Source organism: Hemitrygon akajei, chromosome 29 (assembly GCF_048418815.1).
Source record: "Hemitrygon akajei chromosome 29, sHemAka1.3, whole genome shotgun sequence".
Taxonomy (NCBI): domain Eukaryota; kingdom Metazoa; phylum Chordata; class Chondrichthyes; order Myliobatiformes; family Dasyatidae; genus Hemitrygon; species Hemitrygon akajei.
Genome location: NC_133152.1, coordinates 2,718,297 through 2,745,172, shown reverse-complemented (window position 1 = coordinate 2,745,172; position 26,876 = coordinate 2,718,297). Strand labels below are relative to the sequence as shown.

The 26,876-nt window shown below is 42.7% G+C and overlaps 1 protein-coding gene across 1 annotated transcript in view; it reads left to right on the top strand.

Moving 5' to 3' along the window:
• The window catches only part of LOC140718554 (proproteinase E-like), an 80,274-nt gene that overhangs the window by 13,871 nt on the left and 39,527 nt on the right, over positions 1-26,876 (top strand). The window contains exon 4 of the mRNA XM_073032512.1: positions 2,624-2,760. Within this exon, the coding sequence (XP_072888613.1) occupies positions 2,624-2,760 (137 nt within the window). The remainder of the gene's footprint in view (positions 1-2,623; positions 2,761-26,876) is intronic.

The following is a 26,876-nucleotide window of genomic DNA, read 5'->3' as shown; positions in this document are numbered from 1 at the left end:
TGATTTATAAAACCCAATGTACCAAAAGCTCTCTTTACTACCCTATCTACCTGTGATGCCACTTTTAGGGAATTTTCTATCTGTATTCCTAGATCCCTCTGTTCTACTGCTCTCCTCAGTGTCCTACCATTTACCTTGTATGTTCTACCTTGGTTTGTCCTTCCAAAGTGCAATACCTCACACTTGTCTGTATTAAACTCCATCTGCCATTTTTCAGCCCATTTTTCCAGTTGGTCCAGATCCCTCTGCAAGCTTTGAAAACCTTCCTCACTGTCCACTACACCTCCAATCTTTGTATCATCAGCAAATTTGCTGATCTAATTTACCACATTATCATCCAGATCATTGATATAGATGACAAATGATAATGGACCCAGCACTGATCCCTGTGGCACACCACTAGTCACCAGTCCTCCACTCAGAGAAGCAATCCTCCACTACCACTCTCTGACTTCTCCCATTGAGCCAATGTCTAATCCAATTTACTACCTCACCATGTATACCTAGCGACTGAATCTTCCTAACTAACCTCCCTTGTCAAAGGCCTTACTGAAGTCCATGTAGACAACATCCACTGCCTTCCCTTCATCCACTTTCCTGGTAACCTCCTCGAAAAACTCTAATAGATTTGTTAAACATGACCTACTATGGACAAATGTGTTCCTGAACACATTTGACAAACTATCTCATCTAACCCTTTTACGGTATGGGAGTCTCAATCAATATGTAGAACGCTAAAGTCAACTACCATCACAACTTTATGTTTCTTGCAACAGTCTGCAGTCTTTCTACAAATTTGCTCCTCTAAATCACACTGAGTATTGGATGGTGTACAATATAATCCCATTAACATGGTCATCCCTTTCTTATTCCTCAGTTCCACCCATATAGCCTCAGCAGATGAGCCCTTCTGCCTGTCCTGTCTGAGAACTATCATGACATTTTCCCTGACTAGGAATACTACCACTTCCCCTTTAATCCCTTCCACTCTATCATGCGTAAAACAATGAAAACCCGGAACACTGAGCTGCCAGTCAGTCATGCACTACCTGCAACCAAAACTCACTAATGGCTGCAATGTCTGTGCTGATCCATGCCTTGAGCGCTTTCAATTTTCATACAAAATATACACAACTCAGAATGTTAGTCCCACCATGCTCAACCTTGACTTTGTATGTCAGTGTTCAATGGAACCACAGCCATTGCTTGTCGTACTTGCATTCACTGAGGGTATAGACGTTCCATGTTTGTTCAGAGGTGATTACAGGAAGTCTGAGAGAGCAGCTGACTTAGCAAACTGACGCAGCACATGATGTCTCTCCCTCTGTTCCCCAGCAGCTAGTGACCTTTTGAAGATGACTGTACAGACTTATACAGTGAAACAGACCATTCATCCCAGCAGGCCTGTGCCAAGCTACAAGCATTTGTGTGGTCTTGCACTCCTTTCTCTCTCATTTACAGCTACTTTCCCTTTAGCTGCATGCCACCTTTAAAATAACTTACCCTCCACTCATGCATCCAATTTCTCTTCCTCCTTGTATGCCAGTGCACGGAGAAACAGTGCTGTTGGAGAGGAGGAACAACACCGTTCCTCCCTATGTGGGGTGGAAAGTGAGATGGACTAGATTCCACTGGATGCATAACCTGGATATTTAATCTCCCGACCTTAGAAATTGGATCTGGCATAGGAGAGGAGAGATCCCTATCTCTATTTGGGAGCCTCATCATAGACGTTATTATTTCTTGTTCATTGTGCAGTTATGGAGAGGGAAAGCTGGTAAAGTTTGTGTTTATTCTCCCGTTACCCTTGTGTGACAGACTCTTACTCTCATAAAGATACTTGGTGTCATTGGCTGGAGAGGTCCAGGGATTCTCTATAACCACAAAGGAACAGTGATGTTTTAAATGAATTGGAATTGGTTTATTATTGTCACATGTACTAAGATGACAGGGAAAATCTTGTCTTGCTACAGTTTATACAGATCAAATCCTTACACAGTGCATTGATGTACAATAACAATGAAGTCTAACAACTACATATAAAGTGCAGTGCAGCTAAACAATAAGGTGCAAGATCATAATTAGGTAGATTGCGAGGTTATGTGACGTGGAAATTTGGAGGTGAAAAGTTGTTTGGGGTGTAACTGAGTCTCTGTGCTGTGCTGCGATAGTGGAGCCCACTGTCTCATTGCTCTCAGGCCTGCACCTCAGCTCACATACTGTCTGTGCAGGGTGTACACGTTGTCTCAGTCACTGTGTGAGTTTTCCCACACCCTGACGATGAGCTGGCAGGTTAATTGGTGGTGAAAATGACCTCTCAGCTAAATAGGTGACAAAAGTGGCAAACAAGGGTGAGAGGCAGTAAACTGCAAGGTTGGCAGGGGAATGGTAACACTGGGGTTGATCTCCTGGGATCTGCCATTCACCTGATAAGCCAAATGGCCTCCTGTGCACTTTGGTGAATAGCTGTAGGCAGCTGGTCCTTTTCAACTTTGTTTATTGCCACACACAATGCCCGTGTGTGCTTTTTAATGATCTGTAAGTAATATCCCCACATTGTCTAAATAGAAATAGAGCTGAAAGCCTATATAACAGAATGTAAGCTGCACGTTTTTGCTTGTAGGTTTGATTTAGCTTTATTAAAGCTCTCCTGGCCGGTCGTCTTCACTGACAAGATCAGACTATCATGCCTTCCTTTAGCGGGTGAAGAACTACCAAATAACTACACGTGCATCGTGAGTGGATGGGGAAAGCTCAATGGTACAGTATGTAGTTCTTAATTGGCTTTGAAAGACAAACATTAAAGACTGTTAACATAAGGAATCAGAATCAGGTTTATTATCACTGACAAATGTCATAAAATGTGTTGTTTTGCATCAGGAATACTTTGCAATACATAAAAATTCTACAAGTTACAATAAGGAATATATATATATATACACACACATACACACACTTATATATATAAAATGTGTGTGTGTATAAGTAGTGAAAAATGAGAGCATAATACTGAGTTTGTGTTCATGGGTGCATGGACTGTTCAGCAATCTGATGGCGGAGGGGAAGAAGCTGCTCCTAAAATGTTGAACGTGTGACTTAAGGCTCCTGTACTCCTTCACTAATGGTAGTAATGAGAAGTAACATGTCCTGGATAGCGAGAGTCGCCAATGATAGATGCTGCCTTCTTGAGGCATCACCTTTTGAAGGTGTCCTCGATGGTAGAGAGGCTAGTGCTGGAGATGGAGATGGCTGAGTTTGCAACCCTCTGCAGCTGTCCTGGGTGATTGAAGTCCCTGATGATGGATGCCACTTTGCTATGACAATGCTTCATGTGGATGTTCTCGATGGTGCTCAATAGAGCGTTTGGTGGTATAGTAAATCTCTTCAAACTCCTATTGAAGTATAAATGTTAGTGTACGCTCTTAATTGCATCAAAATGTTGGGCCCAGGAAAGATCTTCCGAAATGCTGACACCCAGGAACTTGAAGCTGCTCACCCTTTCCACTGCTGACCCCTCAATGAGGAGTGGTTAAGTGTCTTCCTGAAGGCCACAATCAATTTCTTTGTTTTGCTAATGTTGAGTGCAAGGTTGTTGTTGCGACTGAGAATGTAACCAGTTCCAGTTGTGGCAACTACAGAAAGCAGCTGGGGTTCCCTCTCTTACAATCACCATCAAAACAAAAGGGTTAGAGGCTACTTAGCCCTGACCTCTTGCTTTGCCATTCAAATGGAACATGGGCCATTTGCCATGTCGTTATCATTTTTCTCAACAAAATATTTCATCCAAAAATCTCTGACTATTTTTTGAATATATTTAGCACTTGATATGCCTCAGCACTCTTGTAGAAAATTCCAAAGGTTCACTCCCTGAAGGGTGGAGAAGTTTCTTTCATCTAATTGATGAGTGGGTGATATTCTGGTCTGGTGTCCAGGAGAAATATTATTGATACACATTTCAGTGTGCACCTCTCATTCTTCTCAACTCTCGAGGGTATAATCTAGCCTGCGTAAATTCTCCACATACAGGACAAACCTGCTAGCACAGCGATCAACCTGGCAAATGTCTTCTGCAATCCCCTATCACAAATAAACCCTTCTGTGGGCAGGGAGGCCAGACCAGTACACTTTGCACTAGCTGCAGCCTCAATAACATTTACTCACTTATTGCAATGCTCACTTACTGAAATCCTCTAGCAATGAAGTCCAACAAAAAAAGTGTCTTGCCTACTATAGTTGCAAGACAATGTTCAATGATTCATGGACCAGTTTTCTCCACACCATCATCTTTCGATCTCTTACCATTGAATATATTCTCAGCTTTTCAATATTTTGTGCAACAATGATGCATTCATATTTTCCATGTTATACTGTATCTGCCATATCCTTCACTTAATCTGTCCACATACACCTGAAACCAGCCTGCATCTTTCTCACAACCCCCTTTGCGTCAGTAGCAAACTTGCTACAGGGCATAGTTGAGACTGTGATCAAAGCCACCAGAGAGACACTGAAGCTGATGATATAGAAGTATTTATTCAGCTCAACAAGCCGGCATCATTCTGGAGACAGTCTCAGTAGAGGCTCACAAACCCGAAGGCACGTCACATTTGACACTCGTAAGATCAAAGGTAACAGTAGCTGATACAATTTCAATAGTTACAATGATATTGTTTACTTCAATACTTTGAGTTAGCAAATGAGAGACGGAGTGGAAGCACATTGTAATTGATGAGGCACCTCTGAAGACCCAAACACCTTTGGGAGAAACTAATTAACACAAATATTCTAAACACTAAAGACGACAGAGAGCTAGACACCCAAAATCAATGTTGTTAGGGCTTTTTCTGAGTACACAAATATGGTAAGTAAACAAAAAGTATTGATTGCCTGTACCTGTGACCATGTTTTATATGCTAAGTGACAACATCCTTCTAGTCTGTCAGTTAGCACTCAAGTCACAATGGTGCCATAACATAGACATATTGCCTGGTTTGATGTGGTCCAATTAATACAGCATCATTGTCTTAACCTTTGGCTCTTGCATAAACAATTGCTTAGTTTGTGGAGTAGTAGCCTGTGCTCTTAACTGCAATTTACAAAAAAAACCCTGCAGGCTAATTGCAAGCTTCCTGAACTTATTTACATTTACAATAAGAACTGAAGCCTGGTTCTTGTTTGAATTAATATCTGCTATATTCACATAACTCCAGAATACTCCCTAACATGTCACCCTCGTTATTGATACAAGTGGGGAGCAGCTGGGACCTCCACGCATAAACCCTAGTAGCATCAGCCCTTCAAACCCACAGGGCATGACACCACAACCTGAAAACTAATTTTCAATCCACAGCAGTATTTGCTCCCAATCTTCCTGCTCACATTTTGTTTAATAGTCTTTTGTGCGGCACCTGAAATGCACCACCATGGGTTCTCCCTATCTAGTTCCAATCATGAACAATTTAATGGATTTGTCAAGCCTGATTTTTTTTTCAGTAGCTCATGGCATCAGCCCAAATGTTTTACTTCTCATGTACTCTGTTGCCACTTGCTTAATGAAAGGTTCTGTAGCGATGTACTACATACAGAGCTAGAGACAAGGACACACAGTCGGTAAGTCGTTTCGAGACTAGTTTATTCAAACTTTGAGGTGCTGGCATTTAATCCCTAGCACCCGCCCTCTCCGGGCGGAAATGACGTCAGAGGTGCATTACCAAAGTCTCTCCCCGCGCGCTGGCTATTCGTGAGCTGGTTCGCCTGAGCAGAAAGTGGGTCGCCGCAGTTCTAGCATTTCCTCTATGACTGATTCCTGATGTCTCACTGGATTTCTGCCACTGTTTTCTTTCTCTGTCATTTTTCAAGAACTGGTATTACATTTGTTACCTTCCGATCAATGGGAATCATTCTAGAATTCTTGGAATTTTCTGGCAACTAGTGCATCTCCACAGCCACCTCTGAGACAGGATATCTGTCCCCTTTGATTTCTGCATATTTTTAACTGACCCTAATGCTTGTTAACTCCTCTTTCACTCACACCTGTGAATACAGGCACCAAATACATTTTTAAAGTCTCTGGCAGAATGCCATGTTACCTTTGCTAATCGTTACTTTGTTATTCATCCACAATAGGTTTTCCAGTCTGTTTCTTGTATCAGTCACTCTGATGTTTTACTTTCTCATTCCTTATTGATATCCTGGGCCTACTTTCGTGATTTCTGATATATTCACACTCCTGGGACTTACTGCTCATTTTGACAATGCGCTAAGCCTTTTCCTTTGATCTAATTCTGTTTGTAAGTTCCCTCCTGACTAAGATTGATTTTCATGGGGTTCTGTGCCTATAATGGATATATATTTATTTTAAACTATGCATTTTTTAATGATTACTGTTGCTTGTACAGTACTGTACAAATGTCTTGGGCATATATGTATAGCTAGGGTGCCATAAACTTTTGCACTGTACTGCAGTAATTTTATGTTTTGCACTGTACCGCTTTTTCACACCTCATATACTGTATATGAGAGTGATGATAAACCTGATTCTGTTATAGGTCTCTTTTGTGGACTGAGAGTGGGGAGGGGGCAGGGAGAGGGGAATCATAGTTGAGAAAAGGAGAAAGAAGAGAGTAGGGAGCAGGAAGCATCAGAGAGACATTCTGTAATCATCAAAAAACCAATTGTTTGAGATCAGATAATACCTTTTGGGCTAGGTGTGTCTTCATCCACGCCACGCCACCATCTCTGGCATGCTATCTCTGCCACCTGTCCTACAACCCTCCTGTGGCACTCCACTCTCCCATTCCCAACATCCTTTGCTCCTGCCAGATTTACAAACTCGCAGTCCACTCCATGTTGACAAGTACAGCACTGTGCATAAGTGCTAGCTATATATATGTGCCTGAGACTTTTGCACAGTACTGTAAATCAATATGTCATAATGTTATACATTTTACAGCAGAGGTGGAAGCCTTTTGGTCCAACTCACACATGCTGTCAGGTTGCCTACATGAGCTAGTCCCATTACCATGCACAGCCCATATCCCTCTGAACCTTTCCTATCCATGCATTGTCTATGGAATGAAACGGGCCCTCCAGGCCATGATGTTGCACCAACCTAATGAAATGAGTAAGAGATGGCCAACCGACACTAATCCCTTCTGCCTACATAATGACCATATCCTTCCATTTCCTGCACATTCATGTGTATATCTAAGAACCTTTTTAATGCCTCTATTGTATTTACCTCCACCATCACGCCAGGCAGTGTGTTCCAGGCATTTACCACCCTTTGCTTAAAAAAACCCTGCTCCACACATCTTTAAACTGTCCCTCTCACACCTTAAATGCACATCCTCGGGAAAGAGACGCAATCAGACTACTCCATCTATACTTCACATAATCTTATAAACTTCCATCAGGTCTCCCCCTGAGCCTTCTCTGCTCCCAGGAAAACACTCTAAATTTGTCCAACCTCTCCTTAGAACATGTTCCCTCTAATCCAGGTAACATCCTTGTAAAACTCTTCGGCATCCTCTCCAAAGCCTCTGCATCCTCTCTATAATGGGGTGACCAGAACTTCAAAGTTGCAATTGTACCCATCTCCACCATTTCCATATTTCCATATTTCCCCACCTTCTGTGTGAAAACCTGGCCACTCAGATTCCCTTTAAATCTTTCCACTTTCTATCTGTTTTTAGACTCCTGTAAGAAAATATGAAGAAAATCATCCATCATGATATAAAAAATTTCAATAAAATCACCTCTCAACCTCTTTTGCAGGCAGTACAGTCCCAGAGTCTTGTTACAGCCTCGTCAATCTTTCCTATATTTTCCTTAGCTTATTCACATACTTCCTATGGTGTTTTGACCAGTGCTGTACACAATGCTACAAATCTGGTCTCAACAATGTCTCCAAATCTACCTTGACAGCTCATGCCACATGGCTTTATGTCTTGCTTTCTTTAGCAATAAGATCCTGATCTGAGGTTGAATTAAATAATTTTTAATCTAAACACAAGTCATTCTTGGACATGATACAATAATGACCCTTCATGATGGTAACTTTTCCCTGCTGGTCTGTGGAGGAATTCACATTCCAATGCTCTGTTTCCATCAAGCTGTCCCAAAATTAATCATTTTCCCAGTGTTTGCAGATATTCCATATAACCATATAACAATTACAGCACGGAAACAGGCCATCTTGGCCCTTCTAGTCCGTGCCAAACGCTTACTCTCATCTAGTCCCACCGACCTGCTCTCAGCCCATAACCCTCCATTCCTTTCCTGTCCATATACCTATCCAATTTTACTTAAAATGACAATATCGAACCTGCCTCTAGCACTTCTTCAGGAAGCTCGTTCCACACAGCTATCACTCTCTGAGTAAAGAAATTCCCCCTCGTGTTACCCCTAAACTTTTGCCCCCTAACTCTCAACTCATGTCCTTTTATTTGAATCTCCCCTACTCTCAATGGAAAAAGCCTATCAACGTCAACTCTATCTATCCCCCTCATAATTTTAAATACCTCTATCAAGTCCCCCTCAACCTTCTACGCTCCAAAGAATAAAGACCTAACTTGTTCAACCTTTCTCTGTAACTTAGGTGCTGAAACTCAGGTAACATTCTAGTAAATCTTCTCTGTACTCTCTCTATTTTGTTGACATCTTTCCTATAATTCGGTGACCAGAACTGTACACAATACTCCAAATTCGGCCTTACCAATGCCTTGTACAATTTTAACATTACATCCCAACTCCTATACTCAATGCTCTGAGTTATAAAGGCCAGCATACCAAAAGCTTTCTTCACCACCCTATCCACATGAGATTCCACCTTCAGGGAACTATGCACCATTATTCCTAGATCACTCTGTTCTACTGCATTCTTCAATGCCTTACCATTTACCATGTATGTCCTATTTGGATTATTCCTACCAAAATGTAGCACCTCACAGTTATCAGCATTAAACTCCATCTGCCATCTTTCAGCCCACTCTTCTAACTGGCCTAAATCTCTCTGCCAGCTTTGAAAACCATATCTCTTATCTCTTTCATTATCCATGTGATTCACTCTACCAGGAGCAAGTTGTGTTGACTAAGTGTGATAGTGATGAAGATTGCAGATGACACTGAAATAGCTGGTGTCATATACAATGAAGATGGTTATCAGAATTAACAGATTGATCTTGGTCAGCTGTGTAAGTGGACCAAGAAATGACAAGTGGAGTTTAATCTGGATAAATTTTAAGACATTTAAGGGATCTTAGATAGACACATGGATGTATCTATCTGGAGAGGGTTCAAAGAAGGTTCACAAAAATGATTCCAGGACTGAACAGCTTATTATATGAAGATCATTTGATGGCTCTGGGTCTGTATTTATTGGAATTCAGAAGAATGAAGGGTAAATTAATTGATACCTGTTGAAAGGTGAAAGGCCTTGATAGAGTGGATGTAGAGAGGATGTTTCCTATGGTGGGAGAACCTTAAGACCAGAGGACACAGCCTCAGAATACAGGGACGTCCATTTAGAACGGAAATGAGGAGGAATTTCTTCAGCCAGAGAGTAGTGAATCTGTGCAATTCATTGCCACAAGCAGCTGTGGAAGCCAAGTATTTATGTATATTAAGGAGAGATTAATAGATTCTTAATTGGTCAAGGAATGAAGAGATATGGGGAGAGGCAGATTAGTCCTGAGAGAAAAAAAGAATCAGGCATGATGACTTGATGGGCCAAATGGCTTAATTCTGCTCCTATATCTTATGATCTTATGGTAGGAAAAATAGAGGCATCTGAGCAGTATAGAGTGAGGGATAGGTTGCTCATGGAGTAGGATTATATAGACTGGCACATCATTGGCCAAAGGGTCCATACTGTGCTGTACTGCTCCATGTTCTATGTTGTAAGTGCTAAGTGTTGTTAATTGGACAACATGGATGGATGATGGAGAACTTTTGGAGAATTTTGGCCCCTGTGGAGTGTTGCAGAACAGAGGGACATGGGAGTACAAGTACACCGTTCCCTGACAGTGACATCACAAGTAGAAAGGGTAGTGAAGAAGGTTTTAGGCATACTGGATTTCATCACTCTGGGCATTGAATAAGAAGTTGGGATGTTATGTGGCAGTTGTAACTAGTGAAGCCACACTTGGAATATTGTGTCCAATTTTGATCATTTCAATGTTGGTCACTCTGCTATAGCAAAGATGCTAGGAAGCTGGGAAGAGTGCAGAGGATGTTCCTGGGATGAGGGACAAAGTTATAGAGAAAAGTGAGCAAGTTGGGACTTCTCGCAGGAGAATGAGGGCTGATCTAATAGAAGTGTATAAAATTATGAGGGGCATAGATAGGGTGAATGCTCACAGCTTTTTCTCCCAGGAATGAGGAATCAAGAACTTGATGGCAGAGATTTCAGGAGAGAGGAAACAGATTGAGTATGAACCTGAGAGGCAACTTCTTCACTCAGACAGATCAGTATATGAAATGAGCTGTCAGAGGAAGTGGTTGAGACAGGTACAGTAACTCGTTAGGTGTAGCCCATCTTCAAATATCCTCCTTCTCCCAAGGGTGAGGTCTTTGGAGCTTCAGTTGGTGTCTCTGTAGCTCTGGGATTTTACGGAATGGGGTTGCTCACTCCATGCCTACGTCTGCTCCTTTTGCAGATGGGTTTGGGATCATCCATGGCAGAATTCACATTTCATCAACAACTATGAATTGCTCCTGATGTGCAGATGAATCATGGAACCTGGTGGGGAATCGAGATCAAGATTAAGGAATAAATTAGTATTAATGTAACGGATGCTACTTAGACAGCATAAGTCAGTGGGCCAAAGAGTCTATATTTGTGCCATATCGTTCTCTGACTCTATGTCACTGCAGCTCTTGGAGGCTGCTACAGCTGAAAGATGAACGCTCAACCTGAATGAAAGTTGGTTCAACATCCTGCTGGATCACAGAGAGAAATGATGTTGATGTAGTGTACCTCTTCCATTTGTTCAGTGTTAAGGCTTCTGAGCCTGGCTTTTGAACTTCACTCCACTTCATTTATCCTAGCACTGAAATGTTCCCACAACTTATGGACTCACTTACAAGGACTCTTCATCTTATGTTCTTGATGTTTATAGCTTATTTATTTATTATTATTATTTTCCTTGTTTTTCTTTGTATTTACTGTGAAACCCCATAAGAAAAGGAATCTCAGGGTTGTATATGATGACATATATGTACTTTGGTAATAAATTTACTGTGATCTTTGAACTTTGAAATGGGAAAGTAGTACGCAGCTGCTCCAGACTTTTTGATCATAATTGAATCTGTGCTGACCTTTCATGTACTCAGTTATACCTATCCCATTTACACTCAACCCATTTGGACAAAGTTGCTAAAATGTTAAAGTAGATAACCACTTCTAGACTTAGAGGTGTCTGCAATAGTGTCTTTGCACAAGTTCAAATTCCACTTCAAATGTATGTGGTTGAGACCATAAGACATAGGAGCAGAATTAAGCCATTCAGCCCATTGAGTCAGCTCCATCATTCCATCATGGCTGATCCAGGATCCTACTCAACCTCATCACCTGCCTTCTCACCATATCCTTTGATGCCCTGCTCGATCAGGAAACTATCAACATCTGCCTTAAATATACCCACGGACTTGGCCTCCACCTCAGTCTGTGGTAGAATATTCCACAGATTTACTACTTTGGCTAAAAAAAATCATCCTTCCCTCAGTTTTGAGGTTGTGCCTTCTTGTTCTTGATACCTCCACCAGAGGAAACATCCTCTCCACATTCACCCTATCTAGTTCTTTCAACATTCAGTAGGTTTCAGTGCGATCTCCCTACATTCTTCTAAATCCCAGTGAGTACAGGCTCAAAGCTGCCAAATACTGCTGATATGTTAACTCCTTCATTCCCAGAATCATCCTCGTTAACCTCCTCTGGACCTTCTCCGATGACAACACATCCTTTCTGAGATATGGGGCACAAAACTGTTGACAATACTCCAAGTGTGGCCTGACTGGTGTCTTACAAAGCCTCAGCATTATCTCCCTGCTTTTATATTATATTCCCCTTGAAATAAATGCCAACATTGCATTTGCTTTCTTTACCACATATTCAAACTGTTATTTAACATTCTGGGAGTCTTGCACAAGGACTCCTCAGTCCCTCTGCACCTCTGATGTTTGAACCTTCTCTCCATTTAGATAATCGTCCTCACTATTGTTCCTTTTACCAAAATGCATTATCAACACAGTATTCCAATTTGTCCAAGTCCTGCTGCAGTCGCGTTGCTTCCTCAGCACTACCTACCCCTCCACCTATCTTTGTACCTTCCACAAACTTTGCCACAAAGCCATCAATTCCATTATCTAAATCACTGACAAATAATGTTAAAAGTAACAGTCCCAGTACTGACCCCTGAGGAAAACCACGAATCACTGGCAACCAACCAGAAAAGGCTCCTTTTATGCACGCTCCCTGCCTCCTGCCTGTCAGCCATTTAGTTTTCCATGCTAGTTTGCTTTTCCCTGCTTTATATCACATTTAACAGACATAATTTTTTGATTATTGCACATGGTCCTGTCACGTTCCTCCCTACAGGCAGAGAAATTCTTGTATTTACTCCAATCTAAGGAATTCTCTATAGTTGTCAAAACTAACTTGAGTAATCAGAAATTTGAGCAAAGGTATTGTCCTGTTCGTTTATCACACTCAATTTTGTTAAGCTTTCATCTGCTTATTTATAATTGGTTAGGTCATGATCCCTGAACTTGTATAGAGCAAAGGTAAATATCTGCCTGCAGTTTGGCGGTAAATGCAGAAACTTCTTCATTTCAGTTGGACAAATTCAATTGTGACAACGTCCTCTGTGTCTGTAGCTTCTGGGTGATCTGTAATAAAATCTGTAAAGCTTTTGTACAATTTTACAGTTCCCATTTGTTGAAAAAAGGTACGCTTTAGTAACGTATAGGCATCCTATTAATTACCTGGAACACAGAAACATAGAAAGCCTGCAGCACAATACAGGCCCTTCAGCCCACAAAATTCTGTTGAATATGTCCCTACCTTAGAAATTAGTAGGCTTACCCATAGCCCTCTATTTTACTAAGCTCCATGTACCTATCCAAAAGTCTCTTAAAAGACCCTATCGTATCCACCTCCACTACTGTTGCTGGCAGCCCATTCCACTCACTCACAACCCTCTGAGCAAAACACTTACCCCGACATCTCCTCTGTACCTACTCCCCAGCACCTTAAACCTGTGTCCTCTTGTGGCAACCATTTTAGCCCTGGGAAAAAGCCTCTGACTATCCACACGATCATTGCCTCTCATCATCTTATACACCTTTATCAGGTCACCTCTCATCCTCTGTAGCTCCAAGGAGAAAAGGCCGAGTTCACTCAACCTATTCTCATAAGGCATGCTCCCCAATCTGGGCAACATCCTTGTAAATCTCCTCTGCACCCTTTCTATGGCTTCCACATCCTTCCTGTAGTGAGGCAACTAGAACTGAGCACAGTACTCCAAGTGGGGTCTGACCAGTATCCTATATAGCTGCAACATTACCTCTTGGCTCCTAAATTCAATTCCACAATTGATGAAGGCCAATATACTATACAGTCAGCCCTCCTTATCCTCGGATTCCGTATGCGCGGATTCAACCAACTGCGGATCGGGAAAACCCGGAAGTTCTCTCTCCAGCACTCGTTGCTTGAGCATGTACAGACTATTTTTTCTTGTCATTATTCCCTAAACAATACAGTATAACAACTATTTACATAGCATTTGCATTGTATTAGGTATTATAAGTAATCTAGAAATGACTTAAAAGTACTGGCAGTCCCCGGGTTATGAATGAGTTCCATTCCTGAGTCCGTCTTTAAGTCAGATTTGAAGTCGGAACAGATACATCGGGTATTATTTAGCATCAGTTAGTCAAACGTTTTTCTTAGCATATAGTACATATTTTACCTTTCTATGCATATAAAATACTTAAGAAACATACGTATTTCAATAATTTAACCATTGTGTTGCTTAGTAATAATTGTAGCTTTCATTGGGGCAGGGCCTTTCACATGCTCCATTAAAATTGTTCCAATCATTGACTGACTGTAGCTTAACGCTTTTCCAATGACCAATGACGTTTCACCTCTTTCTGATCTCGTTATTACTTCCACCTTATTTTCAATTGCGATCGTGATTGAAATTGAAATCTTCCATCACGACAGCTCTATTATTATTACACCTTTCCAGGATCTGTTTCCCTATCTGCTCCTCGATATCCCTGTTACTATTGGGTGGCCTATAAAAAATACCCAGTAAAGTTATTAACCCTTTTTGTTCCTAACCTCTACTCACAGAGACTCCGTAGACAATCCCTCCATGGGTCCACCTTTTCTGCAGCCGTGACACTATCTCTGATCAACAGTGCCATATGACCACCTCTTTTGCCTCTCTCCCTGTCCTTTCTTAAACATCTAAAACCCAGCACTTGAAGTAACCATTCCTGTCCTTGAGCCATCCGTGCCTCTGTAATGGCCACCACATCCCTAACTCAATCCCTTAGGAGCTGCATCTTGAAACACCTGGTGCAGATATGGCACTCCAGGACCTCCCACTGCTGGGACTCTGTGTGAATAATCTGTGCCAGCATAAGAGTTGATGGAATGTAATGCTTGGTGAAGTGTAATTCGGGTGAGATTTAAATTGAGTGAGTACAGCAGGCATCAGAGTCATAACTGACCTCCCAGTTGTCAATGGTGAACATAGCTGAGTGAAATCAGGGATTGACTCACCTCAGACTGCCCATCACAATCGTTGATTTGTAATGCAGAATTTATTGAGATACAGAACTTGAGATACAGAATGGAAAAGGCCTGCTGGCACTTTGAGCCACGCCACCCAGCTATCCCACGATTTAATCATAGGCCAATGTACAATGATCAATTAACCTAGCAACCGGTACATCTTTGGACTGTGGGCGGAAATTGGAGCACCCAGAGGAAACCCGTGAGGTCATGGGGAGAATGCTCAAACTCCTTACAGGCAGCAGTGGGAATTTAATGTGATTTTATTAGCTTTACATCGGCCATATTGGTCACATTGTCCACACTGTTTGAATAGTCACATTGACTGCATATTTGGGGAAACTGGGAAATGTATTTGTCGTTCAAAGGAATGGAGAAATAATCCAGTCAAAGCAAATTATTTAGGACAAGGTGATTGGATACAATGAAAATAACTTATTTTTATGGAAGGATGGATTTTTTACAGAAGATTTTGACATGGAATCAAGCCTTTTGTGTGTGAACTAGTTGAAAGAAGTCTTCCCGGTGTAATCCCTCAGTTCCTGCACTGAATTTGAGGCCCTGCTGGTCCTTCCTAAGGTGAAACCGGAGTTCTGGGGTGAAACTCATATATTGACATGGAGAACATGAAAATTGTATGCAGACAGTGCCCTTGACTCTGGAGCAGTCCGGCAACAGCACTACCTGCTGTGTAACTGTGGCATCAATTTAGTGTTTAGTTTAGTGTTTAGTGATAGTTTAGTGTTTGAACAAAAGGTTTGTTTCGTATGTTAAAATAATTGCTTTAAGTGAATTGACTTCCTCAGTTAGCAAACCTCTCGTTCCTCCCCAACGTACTTATCTTCCGAATAGACCTTACTGCTGGAGTAGTGTCGTGGTGTTTCTCCTGTGGCTGCCTCTGAGTTGCTGAAGTGTTGTTTCCGTTTTGTGGTGGGACCAGCCATAGTCCATGGTGGACCTCTGTGCTGAGCTCTGTTCCTGGCAGAGCAGATTGCACCTTGGATGGGTGTTAAAATCAGAAATGGGTTTATTATCTCTGTCATATACAATGGGATTTGTTGTCTTGTGGCTACAGTGCAAGACATAAAATCATTGCTATACGTTACAATAAAAAAAGATAAACAAACAAATAAATAACGCCAAAGCGAGTTAGTGTTCATAAACAGTTCAGAAATCTGATGGCAGGGAAGAAGCTGTTTCTAAAATGCTAAGGTGTGCATTTTCAAACTCCTGTACCACATCCCTGATGGTAGTAGTGAGAAGAGGGCACGTCCTGAATACTGAGGGTCCTTAATGATGGATGTGGCCTTCTCGGGGCACTGCCTTTTGAAGATGTTCTTGATGCTGGGGAGGTTAGTGCCTGTCACGGAGCTGCCTGAGTCTTTACCCTCTCTAGCCTCTGTACCCTGTGCATTGGAGGCTCCAGATCCGGCGGGGGCAACCAGCCTGAATGCTCTTCACTGTACATCAGTAGAATTTTACAAAGTCGTTTGGTGACATACAAATTCTCCTTAAACTCTTGATGAAGTATAACCAGTAGTGTGCCTCCTTTGTGAATGCATCAATGTGTTGGCTCAGGAAGCTGCTCATCCTTTCCACCACTAGCCTTTCAACATGAACAGGTGCGTGTTCTCCTCACTTCCCCTTCAAGAAGTCCACAATCAATAATCCTTTGATGTTGCTGGCGTTAAGTGCAAGGTTGCGGTTGTGAAAACAATCATCCAGCTTATCTACACTCAGTGGCCATAAGACAAGGGAGCAGAATTATGCCATTCAGCCTATTGAGTACGCTCCGCCATTTCATCATGGCTGATCCCGGATCCCATTCAACCCCATACATCTGCCCACTCAACATATCCTCTGATGCCCTGACCAAGTAGGAATCTAACAGCTTCCACGTTGAATATACACATGGACTTGGCCTCCACCGCAGTCTGTGGCAGAGCATTCCACAGATTCACCACTCTTTGGCTAAAAAAATTCCTCCTTACTTCTGTTCTTAAAGGTCACCCCTCAATTTTGAGGCTGTGCCCTTTAGTTCTGGATAACCCCACCATAGGAAATATCCTCTCCTCATCCACCCTATCTAGGCCTTTCAACATTCTGTAGATTTCAACAAGATCCCCCTGCATTCTTCTAAATTCCAGTGAGTACTGGCCCAAAGTTGCCAAACATTCCTCATATGTTAACCACTTCATTCCCAGAATCATTCTCGTGAACCTCCTCTGAACTTTTACCAATGACTGCATCCTTTCTGAGATTAGGAACCCAAAACTGTTGATGATACTCCAAGTGTGGCCTGACTATGGTCTTATAAAGCTTCAGCATTATGTCCTTGTTTTTTTTAATTCTATTCCCCTTGAAATAAATGCCAACATTGAATTTGCCTCCCTTACCGCAGATTCAACCTCTAAATTAACCTTCTGGGAGTCTTGCACCTTTGCACCTCTGATGTTTGAATTTTCTCCCCATTTAGATAATAGTCTGTGCTATTGTTCCTTTTACCAAAATGCATTATCATATATTTCCCAACACTGTATTCCATCTGCCACTTTTTCACTCATTCTTCCAATTTGTCTAAGTCCTGCTGCAAATTGCATTGCTTCCTCATTATTGCCTACTCCTCCACCTGTCTTTGTATGATCAGCAAATTTTGCCATAAAGCCATCAATTCCATTATCTAAATCATTAACAAACTATGTGAGAAGTAGTGGTCCCAATACTGACCCCTAAAGAACACCATTAGTCTCTGGCAGCCAACCAGAAAAGGTGAATATATCCCTTTATTCCCACTCATTGCCTCCTGCCTGTCAGCCTTTCCTCTATCCATACAGTATATTTCCTGTAACACCATAGGATTTTATCTTGCTAAGCAGCATCAAGTGAGGCACTTTATTAAATGCCTTCTGAAAATCTATGTAAATGACATCTACTACTTCTCCTTTGTCCACCCTGCTTGTTACTTCCTCAAAGAATTTCAGCATATTTATCAGGCAAGATTTCCCTTTACAGAAACCATGTCGAGTTTGACTTATTTTATCATTAGCCTCCAAGTACCCTGAAACCTCTTCCTTAATAATGGGCTCCAACACTTTCCTGACCACTGAGGTTAGGCTAACTGGCCTTTAATTTAATTTCTTTTGCCTTCCTCCCTTCTTAAAGAGTGGAGAAACATTTGCAATCTTCCAGTCCTTCAGGACCATGCTGGAATCAAGTGATTCTTGGAAGATCATGACCAATGTATCCGTTATCTCTTCAGCAACCTCTCTCAAGACTCTGCGATGTAGTCCATCTGGTCCAGGTGACTTGTCCACCTTAAGAGCTTTTTGTTTGCCTAGCACTTTTTCCTTTGTAATAGTAGTGGCACTCACTCCTGTTCCTTGACACTCATGAACCTCTGGCATACAACTAGTATCTTCCACCCTAAAGACTGAAGCAACGTACTTATTAAGTTCATCTGCTATTTCTTTGTCCCCCATTACAACCTAACCAGCATCATTTTCTACTGGTTCAATATAATCTCTCGCATCCCTTTTATTTTATAAAACTGAAAAAACTTTCAGAGTCTTGCTTTATATTATCAGCTAGTTTGCCCACATATTTCATCTTTTCCTTTATTCTATCATTTTTAGTTGCCTTTTGTTGAATTTGAAAAGCTTCCCAATCATCCAACTTCCCACTTTCTTTTGCTACCTTATCTGCCCTTTCCTTGGCTTTTATGTAGCCCTTAACTTCCTTGGCAATCACAGTTGCCTAGCCCTGCTGTTTGAGAACTTCTTCTGAGAGACATATCTATTCCAGAAACTTCAGCTATCTCTGCTCTGCCATCATTTCTGCCAGTATCCACCTCTAATCCACCTGGGCAAGCTCCTCTCTCATGTCTCTGTAATTCCCTTTATTCCATTGCGATACTGACACATGTGACTTATGCTTCTCCCTCTCAAATGCAGTATGAATTCAATCATTATGATCACTGCCTCCTAAGAGTTCCTTTACATGAAGCTGACTAATATTTTCTGGATTATTACACAACACCCTTAGTAGGCCTGAGCACAAGCTGTAGGCCAACTTGTAGGCATTCAACAGATCCCCACTCCTACAATCTGACATCAATCTGATTTTCCCAATCCCCTTGCATTTTGAAGTCCCCATTACAATTGTGACATTACCCTAATTACATGCCTTTTCCAGCTCGCTTCGAAATCTCAACCCCACATCATGGCTACTATTTGGAGGCCTATATATGATTCCCATCATGGTTTTTCACTCTTGCAGTTTCTTAACTTCACTCATAAAGATTCAAAATTCTTTGACCATACGTCACCTCTTTCTAAATATGTAATTCCGTCTCTTACCAACAAGAGCCACACCACTACCTATGTCTTCCTGCCTGTCCTTTCGATGCAAAGTATATCCTTTGACGTTAAACTTCCAACTATGACCTTCTTTCAGCCATGACTCATTATAGGAATATATATTATTGCTGTAATTCTTTTTTACCCTTGCAGTTTCTTAGCTACATCCACAAAGATTTGACATTCTCTGACCCTTTTCACCTCTTTCTAAAGATGTAATTCCATCTCTTACCAACAGAGCCACACCACCGCCAACGCCTTTATTAGGTCAACCTGTACATCAGTTCATTAATGCAAATATCTAATCAGCCAATCATGTGACAGTATCTCAATGCATAAAGGCGGACAGGGTCAAGAGGTTCAGTTGTTGTTAGTCAGAATGGGGAAGAAATATGATCTGAGTGGAATGCTTGCTGGTGCCTGACAGGGTGGTTTGAGTATCTCAGAATCTGCTGATCTCCTGGGATTTTTATGTACAACAGCCTCTGAAGTTTACAGAGAATGGTGCAATAAACAAAGAGGCATCCAGTGAGTGGCATTTCTCTGGGCAAAAATGCCTTGTTAATCAGTGAGGTTAGAGGAGAATGGCCAGACTGCTTCAAGCTGACAGGACGGTGACAGTAACTCAATTAATCATGTGCTACAACAGTCATGTGCAGAAGAGCATCTCTGAAGTGGATGGGTTATAGCCGCAGAAGACCACTGAGAGTATCTCGCTCCTGTATGCCACCTCGTCGCCATCTATGATTCTACCAACAACAGTGCAGTAACTGGCAAAGTTATAGATAGCATTTGAGCTCTGCCTAACCACATAGTCAGGAGTGTAGAGAGAGTAGAGCAGTGGGCTAAGCACACATCCTTCAGGTGCAGCTGCGTTGATTGTCAGAGAGGAGGATTTGTTGTCACCGATCTGCACTGGCTGACATCTCCTGTAGCTAGGCACGTTCCTTGTGAATTTGTGGTGGGAGGAGAAATCATCTCAACTCAAGGAAGGATATCTCATGGAGATGAAGCAGGCAATGAAAGTGTTACCTAGATCACAAATCCACAGGCCCAGTTCACATAGTCTGGTCTTCGAGGGCTGCAAATTCAGAGGCAACTCTCTGGTTAATGCTGGAATAGTGTCTCCTTCTGGTGGAGAGTAATCAGATCCCAAGTGGGATTTTCCTGTTCCTGGAGATCAGTAATCTACTCATGGGTGGTAGTTACCACTTCCCAGTGAATAGCAGATAACATTCTATTTTTATTATAACTTGGCTATCTTCCCTCTAGCTCTCAGTCCTATTGCAGGATCTTGACCTGAAATATTGACAAATCCTTTCCCTCACAGACGCTGCTCAGTCTGCTAATTTCCTCCAGTAGTTTGGCTTTTTCTACATCTGTAATCTCCTGTGTTGACCTGCCTCTTGGTCTGTGTGTGTATGTGTGTTGAATTGCTTGATTTCCTCTGGGTTTGGATTAATGAGTATACACCTGCCTGTTTCCAAATCCATTGCATGCATTTATAGACGTATTTGCCCATCTTTGCGCTTGTTTCTTCTGCTTAAGTCCATCACCCCTACTAAGGCATAGGCCATTGATAGTAACCTGCCGGAGTCCTGGGCTAGTCTTTCAAATTGTTCCCAGGTGCAGCCTATTTTCTTTGTATCCCTCCTCTCCCAGGATGAGATCTTTGGAGCTTCTGTTGGTGTTTCTGTAGCTGTAGATTATTACAGGATGGGGTTGCTAGCTCCATGCTCAAACCTTCTCCTTTCACAACTGGGCTTGGGATCGTCCATGGTGGAGTTCTGTATCTGGTTACCAAGTATGAATGCACTGCAGATTGTGGAACTTCCTGGGTTGTTATTCAATGTTCTTGGAACGCAGCGGGCCAGGCAGCATCTATAGGAAGAAGTACAGTCGATGTTTCGGGCCGAGACCCTTCGTCAGGACTAACTGAAAGAAGAGATAGTAAGAGATTTGAGAGTGGGAGGGGGAGGGGAAATCCAAAATGATAGGAGAAGACAGGAGGGGGTGGGGTGAAGCTAAGAGCTGGAAAGGTGATTGGCAAAAGGGATACAGAGCTGGAGAAGGGGGAGGATCATGGGACAGGAGTCCTAGGGAGAAAGAAAAGGGGAAGGGGAGCACCAGAGGGAGATGGAGAGCAGGCATGGAGTGATTGTGAGAGGGACAGAGAGAAAGGAAAAAAAGGTGGGGGGAATAAATAAATAAATGAGGGATGGGGTAAGAAAGGGGAGGAGGGGCATAAGTGGAAGAGAATTCAATGTTCATGATTGGAGGCTACCCAGCCGGTATATAAGGTGTTGTTCCTCCAACCTGAGTGTGGCTTCATCTTGACAGTAGAGGAGGCCATGGATTGACATATCAGAATGGGATTGGGATGTAGAATTACAATGTGTGGCCACTGGGAGATCCTGCTTTCTCTGGCGGACTGAGTGTAGGTGTTCAGTGAAACGGTCTCCCAGTCTGCGCCAGGTCTCACCAATAGATAGAAGGCCGCAGCAGGAGCACCAGATGCAGTATACCACACTAGTTGCCTCATCTGGAAGTGTTGCCTCCCCTGGAAGGACTGTCTGGGGCCCTGAATTGTGGTGACAGAGGAAGTGTTAGGGCAGGTGTAGCACTTGTTCCGCTTACAAGGATAAGTGCCAAGAGGAAGATCGGTGGGAAGGGATGGGGGGGACACAAATGGACAAGGGAGTCGAGTAGGGAGCGATCCCTGCAGAAAGCAGAAAGGGGGGGGGGAGGGAAAGATGTGCTTGGTGGTGGGATCCCATTGGAGGTGGCGGAAGTTGTGGAGAATTATATGTTGGGCCATGTCTCATTCCCATTCTGATATATCTATCCATGGCCTCCTCTACTGTCAAGATGAAGCCACACTCAGGTTGGAGGAACAGCACCTTATATTCCGTCTGGGTAGCCTCCAACCTGATAGCATGAACATTGAATTCTCTAACTTCCGTTAATGCCCCTCCTCCCCTTCTTACCCCATTCCTTATTTATTTATTTATCTCTCTTTCCCCCCCTTCCTCTCTTTTCTCTCTCTCTCTGTCCCTCTTACAATCACTCCTAGGCCTCCCATCCCATGATCCTTTCCCTTCTCCAGCTGTGTATCCCTTTTGCCAATCACCTTTCCAGCTCTTAGCTTCATCCCTCCCCCTCCCCTCCCACTTTCAAATCTCTTACTATCTCATCTTTCAGTTAGTCTTGACGGAGGGTCTCAGCCTGAAACGTCGACTCTACTCCTTCCTATAGATGCTGCCTGGCCTGCTGTGTTCCTCCAGCATTTTGTGTGTGTTGCTTGAATTTCCAGCATCTGCAGATTTTCTCGTGTTTGTGTCTCCCTGTTCTTCCCTTTTTTCACCAAGGAATCTTTTGTTTACTTTATTAACTCCCAGAATTTGATATAGTCATTGAATCAAACCTGATTTTGACAGTGTGTGGCAGTAGTGTGTGGAAACACTACTCAGTTTACATCTCTCCTTTTTAATTACACCACTTTCAAAGCTGGGCTCATCCAGTTCCCATGATAGAAACGTTCCTTTTCCATTTTGGACTGATGCCCAGTAACATCAAAGGAAGCTGATGACACCATCCTTTGGGTCCGTGTTGGCCCTGTACTTGTCTTTAGTCTTGAACACATCGCAGCATCGTGAAGGTCACGGTGATGTCAGGGTAATGGATCACAGGAAAATTGCAGCACCTCAAAGTGAGATGAGAATGGGGAATATGTGGAAGTGCCACAAGCTTCTGTTTTTTGATGTCTCTGTCTCTTTAAGCTCAGAAAAGGAGCTTGGGTGACAGTTGAGGTGTGGTGGGTGAGGAAACAGGTTGTGAGTGTAATGGACGAAGGTAGTGGAAGTGGGGTGGGTAGTTTATAGTGGATGTGATACTGTGTAACCTACTGTTTAATGGATGGAACATCATACTATTCAAGAAGATGGCCCATGGGATGCAGCTGACCATCCCACTGCATTCGTAACTTTGGGACCAAGATTACCGAAAGCCTGGGCACTAGCTTATGCTTAAAACTTGCTCAGGTTTCACATTAAGGTGTCCCGAGGCTCTCACAGTAACATTATCTGACAATTTTTCATTTTAAGCCATAAAAGAAGACATTTCTCCCAGTCACTTAGAGTGCCAACAAAGGAAGCCCATTTTAGAGATGCTTAAAGGAAGGTAGAGTGTTGGAGATACAGAAAGAGTAAAGGGGGATATCAGAAGTTGCTGATGTCTGCCAGTATTGAGGGAAAAGAAATGGTGATGCAGAAGGGGGAGAACTGGAGACAACAGACCTGGGGTCCTGAACTGGCAGCTGAGAGGAGTGGTGTAGTTCTGATGACATATGAAGATCCTGAGAAGCAGGATTTATGAACATTTGGAGAGGCATAGTATGATTAGGAATAGTCAGCACGGCTTTGTCAAAGGCAAGTCATGCCTTACGAGCCTGATTGAAATTTTTGAGGATGTGACTAAACACATTAATGAAGGTGTATATGGATTTCAGCAAGGCTTATTGAGAAAGTAAGAAGGCATGGGATCTAAGGGGACATTGCTTTGTGGATCCAGAACTGGCTTGCCCACAGAAGACAAACAGTGGTTGTAGACAGGTCATATTCTGCATGGAGGTCAGACATCAGTGGAGTGCCCCAGGGATCTGTTCTGGGACCCTTACTCTTACTGATTTTTATAAATGACCTGGATGAGGAAGTGGAGGTATGGGTTAGTAAGTTTGCTGATGACACAAAGGTTGGAGGTGTTGTGGATAGTGTGGAGGGCTGTCAGAGATTACAGCCGGACACTGATAAGATGCAAAATTGGGCTGAGAAGTGGCAGATGGAGTTCAACCCAGATAAATGTGAGGTGGTTCATTTTGGTAGGACAAATATGATGACGGAATATAGTATTAATGGTAAGACTCTTGGCAGTGTGGAGGATCAGAGGGATCTTGGGGTCTGAGTCCATAGGACGCTCAAAGCAGCTGTGCAGGTTGACTATGTGGTTAAGGAAGCGTATGGCGCATTGGCCTTCATCAATCGTGGGATTGACTTTAGGAGCCGAGAGGTAATGTTGCAGCTGTATAGGACCCTGGTCAGACCCCACTTGGAGTACTGTGCTCACTTCTGGTCATCTCACTACAGGAAGGATGTGGTAGCCATAGAAAGGGTGCAGAGGAGATTTACAAGGATGTTGCCTGGGTTGGGGAGCATGCCTTATGAAAATAGGTTGAGTGAACTTGGCCTTTTCTCCTTAGAGCGACAGAGGATGAGAGGTGAACTGATGGAGGTGTACAAGATGATGAGAGGCATTGATCATGTGGATAGTCATAGGCTTTACTCAGGGCTAAAATGGCTAGCATGAGAACTTTAAGGTGCTTAGAGGTAGGTGTCAGGGGTAAGATTTACACGCAGAGAGTGGTGAGTGCGTGGAATGGGCTGTCGGCGGTGGTGGTGGAGGCAGATACAATAGGGTCTTTTAAGAGACTCCTGGATAGGTACATGGAGCTTAGAAAAATAGAGGGCTATGGGTAAATCCAGGTAATTTCTAAGGTAAGAACATGTTCGGCACAGCATTGTGGGCCGAAGGGCCTGTACTGTGCTGTAGGTTTTCTCTACTTCTATGTTTCTATTTGGCAGGGGTGGTCAGCAGCTGAGGGTTAGGGTTAAGGCACGGCAGGAAAGAAGAAGCTACCCCTCAGGGAATGTCTCAATCCAGTGGCTCCAAGCCTTAAAGTTCGTGGAGTGTTAGCACAATGGCTCTTGGGCCGAACATGTCCACGACAACTATCAAACTCCTATCTTCACACCCCATTTACTAGCACTTGGCCCATAATCTTCCAAAGGTGGTGATTCAGGTGTTCATCCAAATGCTCCTTAAATAATATGAGAGTCTCTGCTTCTGTCACTTTCACCAACAGTGTGTTCCAGATTCCAATCACTCTGCAGGTGAATAAATTCTTACTCAGGACCCCTCTTCCCCTTAAACCTTTGCCCATCAGTCTTGCATGTGTTTGTAGTGGGAACGTTTATCTACCTCAAATAATTCTGTATACCTCTCTTAGTTCCCCTTCCTTGCTCCAACGAAAACAGATGCAGCATTTCCATTCTCTCCCCTGACTGATACGTTCCATTCCAGGCAACATCTGGGTGAATCTCCTCAGCATCCTCTCCAGTACAACCACACCTTTCCAACAGTGTGCTGACTGGAACTGCTCACAATTACCTAGCCAATGTTTTATGAAGTTGTGCCAACACCTCTCCTCTCACATTCTATACTTGGTTAATGAAGAAAAGCATTCAATATGTCTTCTTCGTCATCCTTTCTACCTCTGCTGCCACCTATAGATCACATGGTCCTGAACAGAAACATGGATCAGTCGGTCAAAGTGCTGATGGAAGGAAATGAGTCATTTTGTAATTGAGCACAGGTAGGTGCACAGTACTGACCTCCCCTGAAGCACTGATGGAGCAATGGGGGAACCTTCTATCAGATTGACTGTATTTACCAATACAGAGTGTACAGGGAGCAAAACAGGAATATGCCTGGGAAAAAAGCAGTACAGTACATGGGACTCACCCAAAGGATGAGATCTCAGTGTAGCTTCATTCCTTCTACCTGCTCTTTGAGAAGCTTCTCTGAAGGTAATGTAACAGTAATTCAACCTTAAAGAAAAGCAATGGTGAGATTGTTCACACATCTGGTGTTGCCCAAACCTTGTGACTGGATATCAGCGGTATTCCTCAGAGTCTGAGCCTCAGGGCAGAAAATCCCAGGCAAACTCCCAAGGTCATTTAGAGTAAAAGGAAATCTGAAGATGGTATCTGTCAGAGGCTTGGATCTGAGGAGGTCAGACTGGTCAGCTTTCCAATAATTGGTGTTTCACCTGTCTCTTATAAACTATAATCTCTAGATTTCAAAGTGTGCAGGGGATTTGGAAGTAGCCTGTTCTAACACCAGAATTGTTCACCAAAGGAAACCAGAGGTGACATGCCTCCGACCACATTGACAGATGTCAGTAGTGACTGTGTGCCAATTGGATAGTTAACTCATATTCATTCAACAGCTGACTTCATAAACAGTGTCTTTTAGAGTCTGCTACCAAAACCATGAACATCACTACACACACATCTGCTACCCTGAGACCATCACCAACAAAATTCTTCTCATTCAGTACATAAGACATAAAACAGTAGAGCACAAGAACAGGCCTTTTGACCCACAATATCTTGTGAATCATGATGCCAGATAAAATTAATCCTATCTGCTTGCACATGATTCACACCCCTCCATTCCCTTTACGCTTGTGTGTCTGCATAAATGCTTCTAAAGAACCACTGTTATATCGTATGTAGGACACAACTCCCATCTCTGCTTCCAGCCCCAGATGCTGCATCTCTTGTAATCCCTGTCACAAAAATCTGTCTAATGATCTGATGGCTCCTTTATCAATTAGTTATGCAACCCATTCTGAAATTCAGAATAAGTTAAACATGCCAAAGGAACACCAGGGAGTGTTGAGAGGGGTTAAAAATATGTTCAAAGTCTTCATGCATTTAGTTTCTTCTCCTTATCTCAAATAGAATTGGTCCTATTAGATGATGTGAAATGTGCATTTCATGCTATGTATGATGGTGATAATTGCATTATCATTGAAATTATATTCTTAATGAAATTTCACTCTCATTGCATCAAGTTGATTGCTTCATTGATTCAGG